General features: G+C 37.9%; 2 protein-coding genes across 7 annotated transcripts; one reads left to right on the top strand and one right to left on the bottom strand.

Moving 5' to 3' along the window:
• The first annotated feature begins 510 nt into the window (after positions 1 to 510).
• On the top strand, positions 511 to 4,490 carry GLRX2 (glutaredoxin 2). 4 transcript variants are annotated; one of them, XM_054834496.1, is made up of 4 exons: positions 511 to 901; positions 1,445 to 1,514; positions 3,040 to 3,216; positions 3,787 to 4,490. In XM_054834496.1, exons 1-4 carry the CDS (start codon positions 873 to 875, stop codon positions 3,904 to 3,906), a joined length of 396 nt encoding a protein of 131 aa, XP_054690471.1. In that variant the 5' UTR covers positions 511 to 872; the 3' UTR covers positions 3,907 to 4,490. The 4 variants fall into 4 exon arrangements, with proteins under 4 accessions (XP_054690471.1, XP_054690475.1, XP_054690472.1 ...); XM_054834500.1 differs by lacking the exon at positions 511 to 901 and adding an exon at positions 909 to 1,280; XM_054834497.1 differs by lacking the exon at positions 511 to 901 and adding an exon at positions 909 to 1,316.
• Positions 4,491 to 4,637: 147 nt separating this feature from the next.
• Positions 4,638 to 23,432, bottom strand: RO60 (Ro60, Y RNA binding protein). 3 transcript variants are annotated; one of them, XM_054834473.1, is made up of 9 exons: positions 23,293 to 23,432; positions 17,169 to 17,768; positions 16,421 to 16,641; positions 16,019 to 16,165; positions 14,910 to 15,047; positions 14,477 to 14,593; positions 13,672 to 13,785; positions 12,975 to 13,121; positions 4,638 to 11,681 (listed from the first exon to the last, which is right to left on the bottom strand). In XM_054834473.1, exons 2-9 carry the CDS (start codon positions 17,746 to 17,748, stop codon positions 11,529 to 11,531), a joined length of 1,617 nt encoding a protein of 538 aa, XP_054690448.1. In that variant the 5' UTR covers positions 17,749 to 17,768; positions 23,293 to 23,432; the 3' UTR covers positions 4,638 to 11,528. The 3 variants fall into 3 exon arrangements, with proteins under 3 accessions (XP_054690448.1, XP_054690449.1, XP_054690450.1); XM_054834474.1 differs by lacking the exon at positions 23,293 to 23,432 and adding an exon at positions 23,017 to 23,222; XM_054834475.1 differs by lacking the exon at positions 4,638 to 11,681 and having other exon boundaries at positions 12,981 to 13,121; positions 13,679 to 13,785.
• Between the last annotated feature and the right edge of the window lie 14 nt (positions 23,433 to 23,446).

The raw sequence follows: 23,446 nt of genomic DNA, 5'->3' as shown, positions 1-23,446 counted from the left end.
GTACACATCAGTTGATTTCCTGCACTATTTTTTAAAACACAGGACTGACTACTGAGCAGTGATCCAGAGCACAACTCTGCAAAACTTATCCTCTCAACAACAGGACGGGCGAAGTTTCCGCAGCCCCTGTCAGACCCCCCCAGCGGGTACGCTCGGCCAACGACATCCGTGTCGGACCAGTGATCCAGGCTCCGTGGCGAGTTACGTGGGGGTGAAGGAAGAGAATATTGCCAAACAGCTCTTACTAGACAGTGCGAGAAAGAAAAACCCCAACACCTCCACATAAAGCGAAACCACCAAACTGGTTAATTCTTGCGCTTTCACACAACCCCCCCCCCCCGCCAGAAGTCGCTCCGGGGCCTCCAGGAAAGCCGCCCCATCTCTATCCGCTCTCCTAACCGCCAGCCCTCTGACAGGAGCGCTTCGGCGCATCTGCACGGCCCCTACGCCAGAGGGTTTTTCCTCAGAAGAGCAGCCTGCCACCAGCCGTACCACAACTGGCAACACCACCGCCCCCAGGGCCTGTCCCCGCAGCATGGCTGCCGCTCGCCCCGTACCACCGCCTCGGGGAGCTGCTCTGCCGCCGCACCGCTCTCTTCCCCGCTCTGGAAGCGCCCCTTTCTCCGCGGCAACCCGCTCTGTGCCGCAGACACAGCCGTGAGCAGGGCCCTCGCCTCAGGGACGGGACCCGCCACCGCCTCCGGGCGGGGCGGGGCGGGGCGGGGCCGTGCTGCCCGGCCCACGGCGGCTCAGGACACCGGCAGCGCGGCGGGCAGCCCCACGCTCGGCTGGGAGGCGGGGCGGGGGCCTGCGAGCGGGGTCGGACCGCCGTGAGGACTGCAGAGAAGCCCCGCCCCTTCCCCTGGGCGGCCATGGCCCTGCGGAGGGCGCTGCGGAGCGGGTGGGTCGCTCGGTCGGTGCGGGGCGGCGCGGCGGCGCCTTGGGCCTGGGTCGAGCCCGATCGGACGGGGCCTGCTCTCTATCTTTGTGCCCTTTGAGCGCACGGCCTCCGAGGAGCCGAGCGGCCGGGGAGCCCGGCCGGCACCGGGACGTGCAGGCCTCGGAGCAGCACACCTGAGGCACCCGCTCCTTTGCTGAAAACGGGTGCGGTCCCTTCGGTTAGAGTCGGGTTGTGACGTCAAATACGGCCCGGTGTCAGATTTGACCCTCGTATCTGTGTTACCGTTGGGGGAAAAGAAAACCATTCCTCTTGTAAAAGCAGCCGTCTGGTTATCCCGATAGTCTGCAACACGCGTCTCCCTGTCCGTCTGCTCAGGCGTGTACGAACTAGTGTGACTGTCGGTACTGCAGCTGAAGTAAGCTTACGTGTAATGGAGAAATCACATCAAATATTTAAATTAAACAGTACAAAGCAAACCTTTAATTTGCAAACTGTAAAGCGTCATTTCAAAGCTCGAATTTCTGACTTTTAATTTCTTTTTAGTTTTAGAATGGGGAATAGAACGCCTGCTTCTGTAGGATTGTCTAATGATGCTGCTGTGAGTCAAATACAGGTAATGTTATTTATGCAATTATTTCTTATTTTCAACATTTCTAAAAGCCATAGTTACTTAAAAGCTCTTGGGATTTATACAAAGAAGTTCTGCATGTTGAACCTGATTCTTGTTTATTAAGTAATACTGGCAGGACTGTTTATCTACAGCCCTGGAACCTGATCTTCCTAGGCTGCATGTTTTTTCAGACCTCTCCTCAAATTCAGTGCTGCTGTCAATATTGGAGATTAAACCTTGTAAAATGACTGATATCAACTAAAGTAAATATTTTAAAAGTTGTTTTTTAAAGTAAATGTACTGATACTATATGACAGCCTCAATTCACCTTGAGTTTACAGTAAAGTAGTACAGGTATTTCTTTCTCCCACTCAGACCCCTTTTTGTCACTCTGCTCGCCACTGGCACATCCCGTTTGCCTTACAGACAGGGAAAGCTGTACAACATAATTCAAGGAGATGCAGCTTGTTTGGCAGACTGTAGGAGGTCTGTGACTGCAGAGCAAAAGAGGCTTCAGGGTTGGCACCATTCCATGGCAGTCCTACTGCACGCTCCACAATGATTCTGCTCGGTTTTGGAGTCGAGTCTAGGTCGTACACAGCTTCATATGATGATGATCCCTAGGTGATCTTTAATGTCCCTTCCAACCCAAACCATTCTATGGTTCCATGATTCATAGGTGCCAGCAGTGCTTCTGGTAGAGAATGCCAACTCCCCTCAGTCTCTGCTCCCACAAGAAGATCATCATAGCATTCCTGAAAGTTAGATACTGCTAAGTTTTAACTGATTCCAGGTACTCTACTCAAAGAATAGAGCACACTTTCTACTGAAGAGCTGAAGTGGAGCAGGAGGAGTCACTTTACCTTCCATGTAGTTATGCAAACTGCTGAGGTTGCGCCTCACTCCCTACTGCGCTTGTGCACAGATGCTCTTTGGGATCTGGTCAAGCGCAACTGCAGTTTTTGAGGTGGCGAGACTGACTTTCTTGGTAGTCAGGTGGGAAGCAATTTTCATTCTGATGTGAAAGTATGGGATGCAACCCTGAAGGAGGTGCTAGGCCACCACAGAGCTCTTCAGAACCAGCGTGGGGTGGATATGTTTTGCACCCACCATAGTGGTGGTGTATCTTCTTGACAGATGCCTTGGTGAAGTCACTGTTCTGCTCCTTGTTTTTAAAGAAAAGTAGTTCATTCCTCACCTTATGATTCTTGTGGCTCTAGATTAGAAGTAGGGAAAATTTAGAAGCTAAACTAGCTTTTCACTTTACCTTAAAAAACTGAGACTAAAGTACAGTGTTTTGGAAGATTTTTCAGAAGTAGCCAGCCATCGCTGTAGCATGACTGGGAACTCCTCAGTTGTCCCTGTTAAAAATACCTCAGGAAACCTTTTGCAGAGTAGTTTTCTGTATTTGTTACCATAATAGCAGATTTTTAACTTCTGTATTTGTTTTTGTGACTGTTCAATACTGTTAAAATATACTGACTTGAAAACAAAGCATGCTGACTCAAACGTTCTTTTGAACATACAGGAGATTATTTCAGACAACTGTGTGGTGATTTTCTCCAAAACAACATGTTTCTACTGCAAAATGGCAAAGAAACTTTTTGAGGGTATGAATGTAAATTATACAGCTGTAGAACTGGACATGAATACAAATGGCAGTCATTTCCAAGACATTCTTGAACAGATGACTGGTGGCAGAACGGTAAGTGTATTTTTTCACATGTAACAAGCAAAGAAAGAACTTGCACTACACACCTCCCTCAGGGGTTATGACCATATCAAGTTCTTCATTTTTTTGAGAAAAGTAAACTTGGGATACAAGCTCCTAAATTAAAGACAAGGTACTGCAGAAGGGTTTTGTACCGTGTCTTCCTCTTGAGACCCTCTGGCTCTCCCTCTGAGGTGATCTTTTCCGTACTGCCACTAAGATTACTGAAGTATCAAAGTCAGTTTTTGTTTGTATAGGCATATTTAATCCATTGTATTTAACACTTATCTTGTAATTTCTTAATTTTATGTAGTCTCACTTGACTCAATTATTTTAATTTATTACAGTCTCCCACAAAGCAACTTTATCCCACTTTCGAGGGGCATGTGAACAGTTTCCCACCTCTGTAAATATTATGGAAACTTACGAGTTGTACAGTAACATTAAATATGCATACATAAGATCATAACTGCTGTCTCTGTATATTAGAATCCATATGGGCTTGCTTAGATTTTTATCTTTTTTTCCAAGAAGTAACTAATGCAACTTATATTTTCTTGATAGGTCCCAAGAGTGTTTGTCAATGGGACTTTTGTTGGAGGTGCTACTGATACTCAGAGGCTTCATGAGGAAGGCAAACTGCTTCCATTAGTCTATCAATGTCAAGTAAAAAGAAAATCCTGAACAGCCATCTAGCCTCCTCTTCCTTTGTATAAATGGGATTTCAGACAAGTTGGAAGCTCCTAGAGATACACTGCATCAGCTGGACTCGGCAACTTCAAGCTATGGATTTCTGAATCATAGATCATTGTCTGACACAGACTTTATGGACTGGGTAAATTACTTGGTGTCCTTACCTCAGCTTTACCACAACCAAAGCAGTGATAAAGCACATTATGTAACTCTTGGGGTTCTAAGTGTGAGATAGGGATGTCATTGTATTGCTATTACATCCTGATAGTATGCTTCAGAGAAGTATAGACTGTACAAGAAGAAGCCTCTACATTTTTGCTGCAAATTAGTTTGCTTTCTGCCTTTGTTCCAACAGTTAGAATAAAGAGTCAATTTAATTTCATGGTTCCTTTAAATTTCATTCTTCTCTGAATGTCAAATTGTAATCATGAAGAAAGTATGAAGCAAAACAAGTTTGTAGTGATACTGCTGTACGCGTGTCTGCCTCTTACATCTCGATGTCTGATCACCTGCCTACCAAATTGTACGGCCAGTTGCTACAGAAAAGGGAATAAAGATTCTTGCTTTCATCATTACTCTGCACAATGAAGTATCAGTCTCTACAGCATTGTGCGGGAATATCCTTCTAGGGGAGCCAGACAGCTCACCATCACCAAACTCTGCAGCTACAAACTATGTTGTGATCAAGCTAACACTACTACGAAACTTAAGACCAAGTAAAATGGGTCTAATATGCATAGAGTTTATTTAGTACTTAAATTCTACAGTCAGAATGCAGTTTACTAGCGATTTTAACTTGCAGTTAAACGTCTAAAAGAAATGTCTAATACTCAATAGTTTCAGTACAATGTACATCCAAAGCCAGACCAGGCAATGCCAAGACTCTTGGTTATTTCAAGAAAGTTCATATGCAAGTAGAAAATTAGATCCCATTCTTCAGTAAAAGGGAACCATTACACTACTAAAGGTGCACAGTCTAGAATAAAAACATTAGTCAATGAATTTTTACTCACTTCTTTCCATTGCTTTCAGCACTGCATGCACCTAAACTACTTTTTTCCCTTCAAGGGGAAAAAAGCATAACATTTATCAACTCCAGCTACCTAGGACTGTAAGAGTATAACTTAAATTTGACAGCTTCACTTTTGTGATGTGGGTTTGAAATAAATTTAAACTGCATCATTTGTAGAAAGTGTTTAGTATACAGTTGCCTGCACTGTGCATCTTTAACGTGTAATGAGCCAATTAAACATACTGACCTCATTACATTTATTATTGCGGTTTTCTGTATTTTGCTAGTTTCATCACTGCCTTATTAAAATTTTGTTTACAAGGACACAGTCATCAAGGTAAACACACACAAATGTGCATCTCTCCCTAAATTTATGCTTAATAAAGCAATTTATTTTGCACATACAGCAGTAACCAAGTATTCTTTTTCTCCGTGTAGAATTCTAGACCAGTTGTTTTCTCAGAAGATTAACAACAATTTTGCACCTGAAAGCTGGTAAATCCATCATGTAATAATAATAATAATAATAGTATGCAAAGGAATTTTTGAAAGACCTTTTCATTTTGTTCCCGGTTTAATAAAAAAAAAAAGTCTCAAAACAGTAGTCTAAAATAACCCTTTGAGTTCTAAGTCTTAGAAGTCCCAGGGCATTGTCACTTAAGGCAATAATCTCTTCTAGCTGTTGAGAAAACATGCTGTGTGCCTGCAAATCCAAGTGAGTGCCCATTTATATTAAAGAAGATCTGTCTTAAGGCGCTCAAAGGGTTAATTATGTTTCTTTTTAACCACATTAAGGCTCCCCATCCAAATAGTTTATTAATTTTGTATCATTTCACGGAAAATAGCAGCAAGACAGTGCCTTCATTATTGGATGGCACAAAGCCATGTTATGTTTAAGTTGTTTAAACATGATATGGCAGTTAAAGTGTGGTTCTACTCTAGAAAAAAAACAACCAAAAAAGAAGGGACTCAAAAATAGTCATTAAGAACTTCCATATTTTTTGTTTAGCATTTTCACCAGGACAAAACTCTTTAAAATAATGCTTGCCCTGGGATGTGAATGTTAAAAATTATCCACTAAAAGATTCTGTACTTAAGCTTCAGACATACCTGCTCATCCAGCTTAAATACCATGCTCCTAAGCAGCGTGAGAAGCTGGAACCAAACATCAAGTTATTTAACTAAGCAGAGCTGTGAATGCGCCCATCTGCTGCTGCTTTATACAGAATTGTTTTTAAAGAGTAGAACTGCACTTTTATAGGAGAATGTCAGAGAAAAGACATTTTATTTGTAACTAGTTGTGCTTAAGTCTAAGAAGCTGGTAACATTAGGAAAACAGCTATTTATATTCATTATTTGTTAACAAAGCATTTGTAAAAGTTCTCAACATACCACATATATATATGCAAATATATATATTTAAACTTAAATTCCAAATGCAGAAATACCTAAAGAAACCACGCTTTACAGTATCAAAATTATAAACCCAAATGTAAGCACACGTATTTAAAGACACCATACCTTCTGCTGAAATTAGCTAATCTTAAATCTTAGTTCTCAGAGCAGCACATACATAGTACACGGTCCTAGTGTTTTACTTTTCCCTCGTAACTCTAACTCAGCAGTGTTGTACACTACACTGTGTCATGGTAAGATAAAATCCGTACCATTCCAACAATAAAGTCATTAAAACAGCTTACTTAGAGCATATTTGTCCACTGTGAACCACTGCAAATAGCTAAATAAAACTATAAACTGATGAAACGCTTAAAAAAAAGATTTAAAGCGCAAGCAAGACAACTAAGTCTTTGCTTAGGTTTACTTCTACATCCTATTCTTTGAAGATTTTCTCTAACCAATACTGCAAAGAAGCTGCCCATTTATCCAGAATATTAATTTAAATATTTACCTAATTCTGCATATAACAGCAGGTTGATAATATTTGACAGAACTGAAAGCTCCAAACCACTAATTCTACAAAAAAAAAAAAGAAATTTGAAAAGCCAATATTAAGCAGTTATTTTATAAAAATAAAGCCAGTCACAGGCAGATGTTGGATTTCTGTAAATAAACAAAGTATACTTTTGTCACTGATGTTTACACAGTTTTACCAAAAATCTGATAGATACAGCAAATTAAGTGTTTTAAAAGAATTTTTATAATTAAAGAAAAAATTTATCCAGTTTTTTTAAACTAAGATAAATAGTATGACATCAGTTCTGGTATAAGTTCTTTAGCTAAGCTCGCACGTTCAATGATGACAAGGCAGAAGAATGGAGGCAAAAAAAAAAAGGAATGGATGAAAGCTTGTGTGTGAAAAGAGATTCAAGTATAGGCCTGAGGTGACAAGGAGATGGGAAAGGAGAAAAAAAGCCAACAAGAACAAAGAGAAAAGGAAGAGCAAAGCAAAAAAGTAAAACAAGAAACAAAATACATGGAACCAATACTAATGCTTCTGGTACGGTGGCTATGAGTTAGGTACGTGATTAAGCAGTGCAGCATTTTGCAACGGAGAGAAATATTTTTCTAGTGTTTTTACAGACAGAGCCATTATTAAAATACATTTCCAAAACTGCTGGTGTTTTTTTTAAGCCAAGAATATATACTGTGTTGAATAGCCTTTTAAAGCCATACCCATTTATGGGCCCCAATTAAACAACAATGAAAAAGAACACCACAACCCCCCTAATGATTTATGGTTAACAAACAGGTTTAACAGTGGTTTTAAGCAGCACGATATTTTTGGGCCAGTTATTAGTGGCCCTCACATAGTGGGCACTTAGAGTGGCCCTGCTGGCTTCAGATCTACACCTACTTTTAGACTTCCCTGTTTTAAACACAGGACTGTAGGTAAAGACCTCATGTTTTGCCTGTAATCTAATTCTACAAGCATCCCAAACTCTCCTCCTCCTCGCTACAGGTCTAAAATTCCTGACACGAAATGCTATTTCTTGGCAAAATTATTTCTGTCTTTATTACACAATGCTGATATAAGCATTGCAAGATTTTTAAGAAATCTTGAGTGCCTTCTCTGCTCTCTCCACATTCTTGATTGTATCCCTTCCATTAAGAAACCTGACCTTTGATGTTCGTTTGTTACAGCCCTTCGTTACAGAATGTTTTACCTCTGACCGTTACACCCTTTTCTTCTTTCTTAAAGTGCCTGAACATTATAGTCTTAGACCTAATAGTCTAATACTTAAGAATTGTTAAAGGAGTCACAGTGAAATGGCAGTCAAACTGAAAGCCTATTAATTCTGTTAGATATCAGGAAACCTGCATTCACCCAGTCTACAGCTGCACTCTGCATTTAGACTTTTTTTTTTTTAATGTTTTGAATAAACTTCATTATCATTAAACTTGTCCCTGTTCGATTTTTACTGGTAAACTGCACTGCACAATTATAGCCCCATTTTTATTCTGTTAGTCAGAGTGTTCCTCCAATGCAAACAACACTATTAACTTCAAAGAGTCAACGTCTCCTCTTTGCTGAAAGGGTAGGTTATTTATTGTACACTGAACTAATGCTTAAGCTTAGTGACTTTGTCTTTGCTTACTTATTTTTTTTAAACCATTACAGTAATTATTGCCTCTTATTGGCAATTATTGTCCAGATATTGTTTGGAAAATTATCAGTTTAATAACTAAATACTACAATCAGGGCTAATTTATGTTACAGCAAGTGAGTCATGCTGTCCCCTAAAATTCAGTGTATGGGCAGATAAAAAAGATCCAGTCTACGGAAAAGGAATATGCAGCACCATTCTTCTATGCCCCTTACTGTAAGATAACAACAAAACCAGACTGAAAACAGCAGAAACAAAGGTCAACACACTATAAAGTTTCAGCTGTCAGCATTTACTTCAGTTTCCTCTCTCTGTGAAAATCTTTTAAAAGAGGAGTAGATGACAACATGATCTCGTTGGTACTAGCTTTACATCGGATAACCAAACCACTCAGAATATTCTAACAAGATTTTTTTAGTACAGAGTAACTATTTCGGTAACTATTTAGGAGCATATTATGTACTCCAGCATGGATGGCTATCTTGAACATCGCACACAGCTATCCAGTGTCAATAGATACAGGGAGCTACATTTCCTATAAGTTCTACTGAAAAGTTCACCTTCACTTACACTCTAGTTCAAGGAACTGTATTTTAAACTGGACTGCTTTCAAAGATGCAACACTACTATAACCGTTCATTCAATCTGTTAGTAACTAGTCTAATCTTTTACTTGCAGTAAATTTATGCAATTAACTGCACAAAGTTACTTGAAATACCTGTTTAAGTTTTCACTTTATATTTAGTCAAAAATATTTCCTATTACTTCACAAATACTACTTCAAATAAGAAAAAGTACTTGCAAAAGATACTTATCTATTAGTTATTTTCAACATCTCTAGCTTAGAAGGAAACACCTAATCAGATGTTTGACTATTGTGTAATTTAAAACACATTACTACCAAAACCAACCCCAAAACATCAGTGCACTTACTTGAAATAATTATTAACATGTATTGAGCAAATGAGTTTACTCCCCATGTTCATGGAGTTTATTTAGAAAGGAGACTAAAAGTGGTAAGAAATTTTTCCTAAGAAATGGCTAATTCTCTTTTTCAACCTCAAAGTGCTATGTCTCAGCTTTTGTAGGAACACGGTTTTTTCTAGATGTCACCTGACAAGCTGGTGGCAGTCCTGTATTCTTCAAGCATTCTGACAGAGCTGTATCCTAAGAGCCGTGATAACTCAGAAGTAACTACATTCACATCCGCTGAAAGGTAGCATTCCTACCACCAGTTCTTTAAGCCATGGTTTTCACGGCAGAAAAGGCTTCCCTCCCTGTTTTGATTTATTCATAAGGTAGAGTATACGTATGTAGCAGGATACCTTTGGTAACATGTAACCTCACATTTTAGCACCAAAAGAGATATCCATCCTACAGAATGCAAGCTTTGCATTTATAATCAATATGTACGAGGCATAATGAAAAGTGTTGCAAGTATCAAAAGTATAATATGAACTTGAATTTTACATTTAAAAGCTTGGGTTTTAGGCAGAAAAATATGGTCTTACATGTCATTTACCACAACTGGGTTATTTTTATAAATCATAATTATTTTCAAATCAACATCAAATTCACTGTTTAAAACAGCCAGAATTAGCATAAAAGAGGCTGACATACATATGTCTTAGGGAAAGTTGTAAAAGCATCACTAAAAACCCTTTCTCGTCTTCTAAGATCGCGATCTACTAAAGAGATCTTTTTAACTTCCCCCCTATACACACATATATAAAAACACACACACAGAATTAAATACATATACACATGAATTGCTATCAACTCCTGTTCCAAAGTGATAAGATATTCACTAGCTTTCTCCTTATTTACTCACACTCTATCAGATAAAAAAATAATAAAAAAAAAAAAAATCCAGTTTCAATCACTTCCTAAACAAGATTTTGAGAGCATGAAGGAGGCAACTGTACATTTCATAAAAGTTTTTAAGAATTGGTCACTATAAACTGGAGGTAGTTTTGAAAAACGTTAGCTTGAATTAATTTAAGAAATCAGAAGTACTGTTAATCTACAAAAAGATTTTTAAAAATGAAATCCTCTCCTATTAGGAAGATTGTTTCTGTATCATTGAATACATTCTTTTGAAGAAAATGTAGCTATTTGTTTCTGGTTGTTACCACTCAGCTGTCAAGACCAGGCCAAGACACATGCACTTGTTGATCTTCCTCACTGAAAGGATGCTGATGCTTCCTGAAGTTTTAACATGGACTGAATGTGGCTTCCTAGCCATTTCCAAGATCTTTTTCTACTAAAAACAGGGTTTAGAACTTCCTGTAAAGCGTCGTAATTCTAAAATAGTGCTTCTGAAACTACATTGTACAGAAACTGCCCCTCAATTTATCTGAAGAGAATTACACTTTACTCCTGAAAACCCAGATGATAATCTAGATAGAAAAAGATTAGCATGAGCTCTTCCACTTTCAGTTTTATCAGTATAAAATTTCACTGGGTAACTTTTATACTGCATCACAGTCACATGGTCTCACATGTGCCAGAAAATACTTGTTTTGTAGATTTGAAGTGTAACAATGGAAACTGTTGAAGCTTAGTAATTTGTTTAAAATACAAAGATTAAAAAAAGCCCAAAGAAAAATCCCTTTCAACAAAGTTGTTGTTAAACTGACATTATTAAAAATACTAAACCCACTTTTTTTTCCTGCCACATCCTATGAGTAACTCATCAATTTATTCTTGCAAACAAGCATTCCACAACAACGGGGGGAAGGAGGGGGGGAATCGCTCACTATTTATAATCTATTATAAATGAAATTAAATTATGTCTTGTCTAACCCTGTAGTTACTTTTAGCAAACTTCCCACTGTTTATTTAAATCGTGTGCAACAGGAAAAAAGAGAAAAGAGATTTCTCATCTGCTTTTCTTGCTTTCCCTTCACAAACAGGTAACATTCTGATATGTATATAATGTGCCATATTCTAATAAAGTATATTTGGCTGGGAGTTCCCAGGGTGAAGTCTGTTGCCAGCAATGGACCCACTGGGAAAAGCAGACGCCTAGAAAATTAAATCAAATCCAAAGTGAAGTTTCGAATAACATCCAAAGCTCCTGTATCAAAGCCACATATATCCAACATGCCTCTGTCATCTGGATCTGCGATCGTAAAACCATTTGAGGTCATTCCACAAACAATCAATTTAGCAGGAATACCCATTTTCTAGAGGAAAGACACACACAAAAAAAAAGTAAATCAGAACATACATATACAGTAACTTAAACATGCTAGAGGGCCAAATCCTGCTATCTAGCTTGCATAAACCACTGTCTGAATAGGCATGCTGATAGAAACTAGATATGCCATAACCAGAATTGCAGACTGCCCGTTAACCTGTATTTAACCTGCAGTAGATATATTTAAATGAATGGAAATAATTACAATGAGGTATATTAGTGCAATTTTCCTGCAATACTAATATTCATAGATTATTTCAAATGGCAACATTGCATTTGCTATTCTAAGAGAAAACTTTCAATAATAATTATCAAATCATCTAAGAGGAGTTAAAGAGTGGGTTTTTGTCTAAGCCAAGGATTTCCAAATGTTGGTTCAACAAATACAGCAGCTGTGGCCTGGACAATTCTGCTAAATGAGCTGAATTTGCAGGTTAGTAACCCGTAAGGTAAAGCAAAGCAAATGGCACGAAGGCCAGAGTACAGGATTCTTTGTTTAAAGCACAAATTTAGGAATGGGAGCTAATTGCAACTAAGAAAACTGAAACACAGTGGGCAAGTTAAAGGTTTTGGTATTAATTTCAGCTGGGTGGACATGATATGAAGATTAATGTCCATACATACATGTTAGTCAAAAAGTATTTTTTGTAGTTTAAAAAATAGTTCCCTTAAAGCATAAAAGATTGTTTGCTGGTAAATAAGAGTTTCTAATATCAATGTGCTTGGAGAAGGTATTTTTCTTAGTTCCATTTCAAAATTACGAAGCTGCATAGCTTAGAATAGCCCTTGTAAAACATAATGACCTTTCTTCACAAGACACTATCACCTCATCCTATTGACAGCTTCCCTACAGGCTTATCTTCATTACTTCATTTAAACTTTGTGATATCTACTGCAGATATCAAAGTTAAATTTAATTCTGTGAGCCGAATTTCATTTGTAAGAATTTCCTATAAAAAACTTATTCAATCAATTGTATAGAGAACACAGAAATTCATATGTTCCCCGAATATAAAAAAAACATAATTAATTGGTGTTGCAGTACACCAAGCAGTGTAGGATAATTACAAATCCTTTTAACAATTCAGTGGTTTTAAATATGTGCAATTAGTGCAATACGTACACTAATTCTGCCTAACTGTGGAATATATCAATTTTTAACAACATAAAATTATATACTGAAAAACGTCACAACTAGTTCAGTCTCTAAAACGTTTTTTTGAACTGGTATTTTTTTGTACTGTATTCATCAATTATAAACAGTCAGGAGCATATTTACCTCTCTGTACTCTCTAAGAGCAGTTGCAGGATGAGTGTTTCCAGCAAAGGTCTCATTATCAGTAAATACAATGAAGACATCAGCAGCTGTCTGAGTTTTTTGAGCCCATATCATTGGAAGGGAACAATCAGTGGTACCCATTGGAATCTTAAAAGAAAAAAAAAAAATACATGGAACACATTAATACAGCAATTAGTGAACCATGGAAAAAATTACTTAATTACTTTTTAGGTAAGCTTCACGTTTTATCACACACAGAGGCTTCTTTGTTAAATAATAGTTCACTTACTCATTTCATTTTGGGGGGGGGAGGGAGGTGTTGTTTGATTTTTTTTAATATTCTTTTCCAACTAACTCACTGTGACCTAACACTGCCATTCTAAAACGCAATGGTTAATATCCAGCAGTTGAAATAGTGACATTTGCTGGACTTTCTCTAAATAGAAGGGAGGAAAAAAAATATCCAGTGTTTTACTAAACGGATATGGACTAAGCACAAAACTAGAATGGATTACGAAGAAAAGACAACTGCTGAGACTTTTAAATTCTGATGTTAGCAACAGCTGTTTCCTAAGGGTTTTTTTTGTTGGGGTTTTTTGGGGTTTTTTGGTTGGTTGGTTGGTTCTGGTTTTTTGCGTGTTTGGTTTGGTTTGGGGTTGGTTGGGTTTTTTTTGGTTTTTTTTTTTTTTTTACATACTTCATACATTTTCACTAATACTTGAGGTAACGTCATATCAGCCGTCACTGGGCAAGGGACCATCTCATGTGAAAAGGCAACAATATGGGAATCCTTCTCAGTACGTGCTACAACCTGAGAAAGTGGAAGACAAAAATATTTAATTACATTATTCAGAATTTTTGATGTCTGAATCAAGGCATTCCCTACCAAACACACAACATGATATATCCTTTTGTACTTCATTCAGCATTGCCCCTCATATGTACTTATGCTTCACACTACACTTCAAATATTCTGCAATATTACTACAAATAAACATTGCAAAAATCAGAGCTAAAGAAATGCTCTGATAGTAAAGATACTTCCACATTTCTTCTCTCCCCCCTGCCATAAAACACTAAACATTTTTAAACACAAACAAAAGTTCAACTCCTCTGTAATATAAACACACAAGAAGCTTTAGAACATCAAATTGAGGGGGAAAATGATTGTGATACAAAGGCTGTATTGATAACTCAAATGCACACAAGAATTATCCCAAAATTTCTTAATTCAATCTGTATTATTCTATGAATGCTTCTGAAAAAAAATTAAAATGTATTTTCAGCTGAGTGAAAAATCAGCCTCGACCACTTTGATTTATACTGGAAACCAACTTCTTCAAATTGATCTTTCTGAATTTGGTCGCCAGTAGCTTTAAGCATCTGGTCTACCAGTGAAGCACAAGGTCACATCATCTTCTAACCAGCTTTAGAGCACCTTTGTCTCAAAAGAGCAGCTCAAGCTGCAAATAGTTATAAAGAAAAGAAGTTTAGTGCCTCACCATACACATTGCTGCTGCAACTGTGCTAGCATTGAGCACGCTGCCCAAAACTTTTTGTGTCATTGATGCACTGACATCAACTGCAAGTAAGAAGCGTTTTCCTGTTGGTTCAACTGTCTAGAATGAAAAAAAAAAAAAAAGATAATAGATACACATAATTAATATACTAATTTTTTCTTCCTTCTTCTTTCAACCATAGAAGTGGGGCCTTTTTTTTATTCTTTCTGGGGTAACATTAGGAAAATAACGTTGCTGAAAGCTGAATATATCATAAAGTTTTGATTCTTTGTTTAATAAAATCTCAATTCCTAAGACTTTTGTTATAAAGTTTCAAAATTGTTATCCACTCAACAAACTTTCCCCTATCATTTTATAAGCCTTCAGAAAACGGAGAATTCTTACAAAGCTTAAAAAAATTTAAGAACTACATTACCTTGAAAGTTTTGTAAAATGAGGCATCTAAAGCTTCTAAAATGTCTTCATCAGGACGCCACCAAAGCTTCCCTCTGCTTCCATGTCCAGTTTTATAGGTTTCTAATGCAACCAAAATATGGAATGGATGTATTCTACCCTATAGGCAAAAGAAATTAATGGTAAGTTTTTGAAAGTCTAAACTCCTTAAAAAAAAAAAACAACAACAAACTAAAACTGAAAATAAGATCCTACTTCAAAAATCTCTGGTTTAGTATATTGTTACTTTAAATTTGTTAAATTTGAAGAGTTCATGCAGTCTTTACACAGCTGTTGCATGAACTACTACATTGTCTTTCTTCCATCAAGGTATCGTGCCACCATCTTTGCTCTCCCTTCCCCAGTGCCTCAGTAACTATGTATGATTAAAGAAGAAACCAGAGAAAGGGAAGAGCAGTGGGATGGGAAAAAAGGACCTACTGTTGTTGTTCTCAGTTCAGCTATGGTCTTGAAGAAGTTAAGCGTCCTGATTTTAATCTCCCCAACTCACAAAACTATTAGAAAAAGACACTTGTCTTCTCTATCTCCCATTAAATTCCTGAAAATTTTGTTCTCCCTTTGAGGAACCCTCTGTTCCCTCTTCTTTTCTTACCTCTTTGATGGACAGTAAAGCAAACTGAAAGGAGAAAGTCTCCTTGTTCTGTCATCTTTTTCCTCTCACAAGCTATGCTAGTTTCTTCGTTCACTTCCTAGGATCCTACACAAGTGACTTCCACTCACTTTTTAAGCTTGTATTCCCAATTCTAAATTACAAGACTCATAAGCAATCGACGAACCCAAGAGGCAAAGCTTGCCATGGCCCTAATTTAAGAAAAGATCCTAGCTGTCAATATACTTAATTTGTATAAAAGTTTCAGAAATGGGGAGGGGGAGATCAAAGAGAAATGATAAAGATCAGTTTTAAAATAAAGGTGCAGGTATTCTGGACTACAGGTTTTTTTAAAAGAATAAACTACACAGTTCCTCCAAAGAACATCCCTTTTATTTTGTAAAGAGGTTACCTGAAGAAATACAATTTAGGAAGAGACTAAAACCAACAAATGCTAGCACTTATTATGAAAAGGTTCTTACCTTTTTTAGCAGTTTCTCATTTCTCAGTCTTTCACACACTATTGCCACTTCTGAACCTCGTGGTTCAAGCACTGAATTTGCTGTCAGTTTTCCTAAATTTCTCAACAATACAGATATGGACATCTCCTTCAGCAATGCCTTCCAAACCTATGATCAAAGAAAGAGAAGAGGAAAAAAAAAAAAGATGAGATTCCCAAACTAGAAGAACTGACATCTGTACATTAAATAAGTGTATTTTAAAATAAACATATGAGTTATATGAAGATTTTTGTTATTTTAAATTAGCTACTTGGGTAAATAACTTGAAAAACAGCATAAGGGCTATTTTTTATGGAAATCTAGACTTAAGATTCTGAAAAGTGTTACTCTAAAGAGAATACAAAGCTAATGAAGTTTACCTACCTCTTTAGATTTCAGATGGTTTGTCAGGAGATGCTCTCTAACTAGACCATACTCCTCTATTAAATGAGTAACTTCCAATTCATCTTTTGTGCGTTTTACTTTCTCCACTGCCTCCAGATACTTTAAGAGTTTTTCAGTCTCAGCAGAAACTGCTTTGTCTTTATACGCCTCTTGGACATCTTTCCACCCTTTGGTAATATATTTAGTGACGATAGCAATTCCTATTGAAAAAAAAATATTTTCCAAGCAGCATTACAGTCTTTATATTGGCATTTATCATTCTAGCTAGCAAATGAGTTAGCAGTTTTCATTCTCAGACCTGCCCACCAGCTATAAAAAAGGTCAGCCACACACAATGTAGAACAGTAGTTTTAATTACTGTATTAAAACTTAATTAAAACTTCCTTAGAAGTAAGCACCCTAACTTATTTGAAACCAACAGATCTTCCCAAATAACAAAAAAGCATTATTTCATCACTTGTAAGCAAATAGGAGGAAATTGAGGGAATTGTATTATTTTATCTTCTCTTGACAGAAGCGAAGAAAAAGAAGGAACAAACTTTGTTTATCCTGAAGATAAATAGGTCAATTGCTGATATGACCACTCACGTTTTTAAGGTGCAATTTACAGGATACCATCACTAAGAAATCATCAGTCTACAATGGTACTTGGGTTTCCAAAACAGTACCACAGTAAATAAAAAAAGGTTTAAAACACAGACTTTTCAGGTAAATAAAAATGTATTACCTTCACTGGCAGGTTTTAGGTGGGACAATCTCAGAAGATCTTTATGAGACCAACCACTTCTTTGTTTATATTTTGTAATCGCTGAAGCAACAGCCATGCCATTCTTTCCATTGTACCAATCTGCAACAGCTTTCCTCAGTGCACGGCCCCACATGCCACATTTCATGCCCTCCTTCAGATCTTTTTTAAATTGGATGAAAGTAAAGAGATGGGTTGGTATGCAGCACACCTCAGGAACAGCTTTAAATGCTGCTTGCTTCGTTTTTGCATCAGAACACTGCGAACAAATTGCAAGAGCAAAAAGCAGGGGCTCCTGTTTTGCTGCTCTGCCTTCTTGACTAAATGTCTTTATTTCTTGAACAACTTCACAACCTCTACCCTCTTCAATCAGTCTTGTTAAAGCTTCTGCATTTTCAAAGCCCAGCTTCTGCTCCTTGACGTAGTAAGTACCACCTTCTGAACCAAAGCATAAGAAACGCTGGAGTCGATTCATATCAGTGATGTGCCACACATATCCGCTTTCAGAGTTCGGCACCTGCTTTTCATTCAGGAGTTGCCCTTGGTTTTCCTCGTCCTCCATTGTTTATGCTTCCAAGAGGTCTGTTGAAAGAATAATAAAGTTTATTAAGAACTATTGTGAAAAACTAATGACTCTACTCTTTTATCACTTCTCAGCAAACTAAATATATCTTATCTATATATTTGTAACTTTTCCTTCATAAATTTAATAAGAGTATACTCTAAATGTGCAATAATACGTATCAGTTGGGGAAAAGAAACAAAAAAAAAATCTCTGAGTTACAATGGTGACAAATTTATTTTCTTAAAACCAACTTAGAAACCGCTTAGCCCCAATAAGTGGCACACAGAAAACATGGCCAGTGTTACGCCCTTTTGCCACTAATATATTACATCACTTTCTTAGGTAGGTTTTTGGATTGCTTACTAAATTGCTCAAAACTCAGATCTTGCACTACTCTATTTTGCTGAAGAATTGATAATACTGACCAACTGAAGAAACATAATGCTAAAATAAAGAACTAAAAAACTGAAAAATTGTTTAGTCAGAAGACTTTGTGAGAGTTTAAATACAGTGGATTTCAGTGAGGCTTAGACAACAGCTTTTTAACAACTAACAGTACCTCAAGAAAAAGTTATCTTTATTAAAGGCTCAAATAGGCTGCTGTTTCAAGTGGGATTCAAGAAAACACACAGACATAACAACAAATTCTGTACTGCTTTACATTTGAGGTTAAGAAGCAAAAAACCAGCACAGAAATTCACAATCTTTTAGGTCTTTATACACTCTTGAGTTGCAAGAGAGTTCAGCTGTAATAGTTGTACACAACAACACTGCTCTTACTTGAAGAGCATCTTGTATGGTAACATTCAAGCCATAACATTTAAATTGACATAAATGCAGGTGAAATGAAATCAGCAGGGTAGGGGAAAGAAAATTCATCATCATCACTATCTCCAAAAGATTAATGTGACAACAATAAATTCAGTTTTCTCAGTTCTCGCCAAACAATAAAGACACTAAATAGCACCAAGAGGTCCTATTTTTTTTAAAAAAAAAAAGTACCAACAATCCAATTAATTAAACTGCATATTGATTTAAAATATGCACACACTAAAGTCTGAGCACATACAAATGACATTTAAAAAGAATCCACTTAACAATTTTTAAGTATTGCAGATATCTACTTTTGACATGCTTGTTTGGTTACTAAAGATAAAAGCCATTTTGCTACTTTTACCAGGATAAGCTAGCATAAATAAATGTTGCTAATGTAGACAGAGATGTTTTTTCCCAGTTTAGGTTAAGTAACACACTGATTTACAACTTCCCTACTCTCTCATCAGCACAGAATTTTCCTTTCTCTGAAACAGACTAGAAATGTAGCCTTCCTCTGGTTTTGCCTATCTGCAGTGACGTGCTATCTGCATCCAAAATTAAATAAAAAATAATCATCAGTGCTCCCATTATATCCTGTATGCTGCTAAAATCATAAAAATAGAAGCCATATGCTGATATTTGGTTTAAAAATGCAGGTTTCAGTTAAAAAATAACTAAGAAATATCTTTAATTGTATTATTCAGAGCATCAGTGCTCAGCTTTTTTTCTTAGTGCTTAAATATTCTACCCATGTTTCCTGCCAAACCAATTTAAATACACATCATGGTTGAGCCGACTTTTTCACTGACATCTGAAGCATGCAAATACAGGGTGGTATTTGCAATGCATGAATACCATATCAGTATGTCTAATGTCTAAATACATTTTATTTCAATACATTTCAATTAGCTGGGTTCATTAAACAGTAGGTAATGTTTCATAATAAACATACAAAACCCAAACAAAAAATCCTGAAATCAGTCAACCATTAGTTTACTTATCAGAAAAAAAAATTGTACAAGGAAAGATACTGAAAAACACCATTATCTTGAAGCAAAAATAAGAATGGGAAGCATAAAGGATCGTGCATGAGTAACGAGATCTCCATATATAGGAAATTTTGAGAATAATTTCTTGTTGCACCTCTCCTACCTCTGCTATAATATATATTACTATATTAAAATGATGCCAATGGGAAAACTCTTTTCAGTCACCTATGGATTACCAAGGCTTAAACTGAACTGGAAGGACTGTGCATTTGGTTAAACAAAACATTTATGATCCCACTCTGCTGACTATATGAAGAAATACCAGCATTACTTTGAATATTTTAGAGGTTTTTTCCTACATTTTTCCATTTGCACAGGTTCCATCTGGTATGTCCATTTTATTTTAATTCGCACTTGGAGAGTCCCTCTTGTCCTCACATGCTTAGTTTTACAGTCACTAAAACAAATTAGCTACCATTATCATCACCACCCTGAGAATGGGAACAAAACCTAAATGACTATAACATTTCTAAAATTACAAAAAATATTTATCTGTTTTGAAATCTACATTTGTTTATAAAATATGTAACACAAGATCAGTATTACCATCAAAGGTATCATCCTGAAAAGCAAACGGTTCACTACTTCATTGTTAGGTGTGAATATGCAGTGTCATGTCAATTGTATTGTATTAAAGAAGTTTAGAGCTAACCATCAGAGAAAAAAATTCTCCCGATGCACTCCTCTGTTACACTGTATAACAAACCTAACTTACGCATGTTAATAATGGGTAATTTTAATGTTTACTTTTGTATGGACTCATAGCACTGAAAAGAGGTATGTGCTAGCAACCATAGGCTTCTGACACAAACCCATATTTTAAAAGAGAGTTGCAAATGTACACTTCTAGTTTTTCTGAAGCTACTTCTAGTTTTTCTAAAGCTTAGCTTTTTAATTTGCCTTCTTTCGAATATACTACAAGCTACAAAAAACAATGCTGTTATGACTTCCACCTTTTGTAAACCTTCATTTTTACTCAGCTCTTAAGTTGTCTTCTCAGATGGAACATAGTATTTCAGAATGGAATGAATTATCTGCAGTACTTATCCCATTAAAAATGCCTACAACAATCTTCTGAAACCTTTAATGAAATTATTAATGCCTTCTGATAAGCAATCTAAGATACAAAACAGACTTATCTCAAATGGCCTATTGCTGCCTCAGGGATTTAAAGAGCTTCAAACCAAAATAATCTTTTGGATCCTAATACAAATTCTTCAAAATAAATTTCTATTTTAAAAATTACCCTTGAAATCTGCAGTAGCTGATGTAAACCAGTAATTTCACTACTAAACAGCCACACTGGAAGTATTAAATTTAAACTTCACTAGGATCTGCTGGAAAAGCACTTATTCGGTGTTGAACTATTTAAATCACATCAGACATTTCTAACTCCTGTTTCATATTTCAACCTCCTAAGTTCCCAAAGCTATTCCCTCCCTCTGCCCAGGCCTCAAACTTATTTTCACCTTTAACACCTGTACAACAGCCAACTTTCACCCTTGCAGATGGATAAAGGCAAATACTCACCTAATGTATGCTCTACCATAACCCTATTCTTCATCCACTGAGCTGCAGCAGTGAACTTGAGTTTCAAACGCTAACGGATGATTTATCAATGATATTCTGGCTCCATAAGCATTTCCAATTTCTGAGCTACTTGAATGCAAACAGCAATGTGAAAAGCCTTTAAAGTCACAGACTAAATATAATGAAAATTGCTGAACTAAAATTCAAGGTTGCTTATCATTATTAATGAAAGAGGAAAAAACACTAAGGGAAATTTTTATATATTCCAAACACCATATAAAGTAATCTGTAAGTAAAATATGGCTTTGAATGACCTGAAACAGCCTGTATCTTCATAGAATCATAGAATAGCCTGGGTTGGAAGGGACCTTAAAGATCATCTAGTTCCAACCCCCCTGCTGCGGGCAGGGACACCCTCCACTAGACCACGTTGCCCAAAGCCTCATCCAATCTGGCCTTAAACACTTCCAGGGATGGGGCATCCACAGCCTCTTTGGGCAACCTGTGCCAGTGCCTCACCACTCTAACAGTAAAGAATTTCTTTCTAACATCTAATCTAAATGGACCCTCCTTCAGCTTAAGGCCATTCCCCCTTGTCCTGTCACTCCACTCCCTGATAAACAGTCCCTCTCCAGCTTTCCTGCAGGCCCCTTCAGGTACTGGTAAGCCGCAAGTAGATCTCCCTGGAGCCTTCTTTTCTCCAGGCTGAACAACCCCAACTCTCTCAGCCTGTCCTCACAGGAGAGGTGCTCCAGCCCTCTGATCATCCCTGTGGCCCTCCTCTGGACTCTCTCCAACAGCTCCATGTCTCTCCTGTTCTGGGGCCCCCAGAGCTGGACGCAGTACTCCAGGTGGGGTCTCACAAGAGCGGAGTAGAAGGGCAGGATCACCTCCCTCTACCTGCTGGTCACACCTCTTTTGATGCAGCCCAGGACACGGTTGGCTTTCTGGGCTGCAAGCGCACACTGCCAGCTCATGTTGAGCTTCCCATCAATCAATACCCTCAATATCTTACAGCACTTACATCTTGATTGGTAAGTCAAGATCTTTATGTCGCTTTACCATACCATGATTGAGTCTTGTAAGTTAACCTCTGTTATATTTGCTATGACTTTTACAATTTAACCCTAGTTCTCCTAAGAAATAAAATGTCTTGCAGTAAAAATTTCAAGTACATATTGAAAAAAATACAAAAGCCAACAAGTTTTAATAGAACTACAGGTTCTAACTTAAATTCTTAATGCTACATTAACAATGATGAAATAGGCTTTGTAGGGAAAACATATGGAATTAAACATTGACCAAATCAGATCTTTTATGAAAAAAGCCCCCCACGAAAAATCCCACACTGACATTTTAAAGACAACATTTCAAATTATCTTCAAATACTTCAAAATCATGTACACTTTGTTCTACAAGAAACTGCATTCTCCCACTCTGTTCTCCAAATACTGTACAAGCATTAAACTAAGGATTATAAAAAACATCTTCTAGTTTATTGAGCAGAGAGACTATAACAACCACACTGAACTACGGCTGTAACAAAATACACCTGGCCAACAGCAGAGCTCTGACAACAACATAACGCCTCATACTTCAGAACACAGGCATCTCTGTGTAAACAGGAATGCTAGGAGGACATTTCCCAAATCACAAATGGCATGGTCACCTGTATGATGACAGTACAGGAGATATTAGACTATATGAACCATGTATTTGCTAAAAAAAAAATCTACAATAGAATTTGCTTTAAAAAAATTACTGGCTGAAGGGAAAAGGTAGCTCAGCTGACATAGAACAAAATTATGAGGAAAAAGCATCTAAAGTTGATACCCAAAAACCTGTCAGCTTCTGTAACAGTGATAAATACCAGTGGCGGCGGAGCAGACGAGTAACCCCAAAGGACAGGCCCTTTAATCCCCTCACGGGGTTTCCAACGCCCAGGTGCCAAGGGGGAGGTGGCCATTTACAGAGATGGCCTCTCCGGATTCCTTCAACAGCCGTGCCAACCCCGCCGGAGAGGCCGCCCGCTCCCCGCAGGACTGGCATAGAGGGGGAGCCCACACCCCCGTCGCGCCGCGGGCTACCCGGCCGGGGCCAGCCCGCTCCCCCCGCCCTCAGCGCTCCCCCGGAAGGCGCGACTTGCCTGCGAGGCCGCGGCCTGGGAGGGGCCGCGGGGCAGGGCCTGCCCGGGCCAGCGCGGCCTCCAACGCCGAGCAGTGGCGCAGCCCCGGGGAGCTGCGGCGGCTACCGGGCCGCCGCGCGATGGAAAGGAGAGGGCACCCGGGACAGCGGGCGGT

Source organism: Grus americana, chromosome 8 (assembly GCF_028858705.1).
Source record: "Grus americana isolate bGruAme1 chromosome 8, bGruAme1.mat, whole genome shotgun sequence".
Taxonomy (NCBI): domain Eukaryota; kingdom Metazoa; phylum Chordata; class Aves; order Gruiformes; family Gruidae; genus Grus; species Grus americana.
Note: the sequence above shows the minus strand (reverse complement) of the source record. Positions and strands in the feature narration are given on the sequence as shown.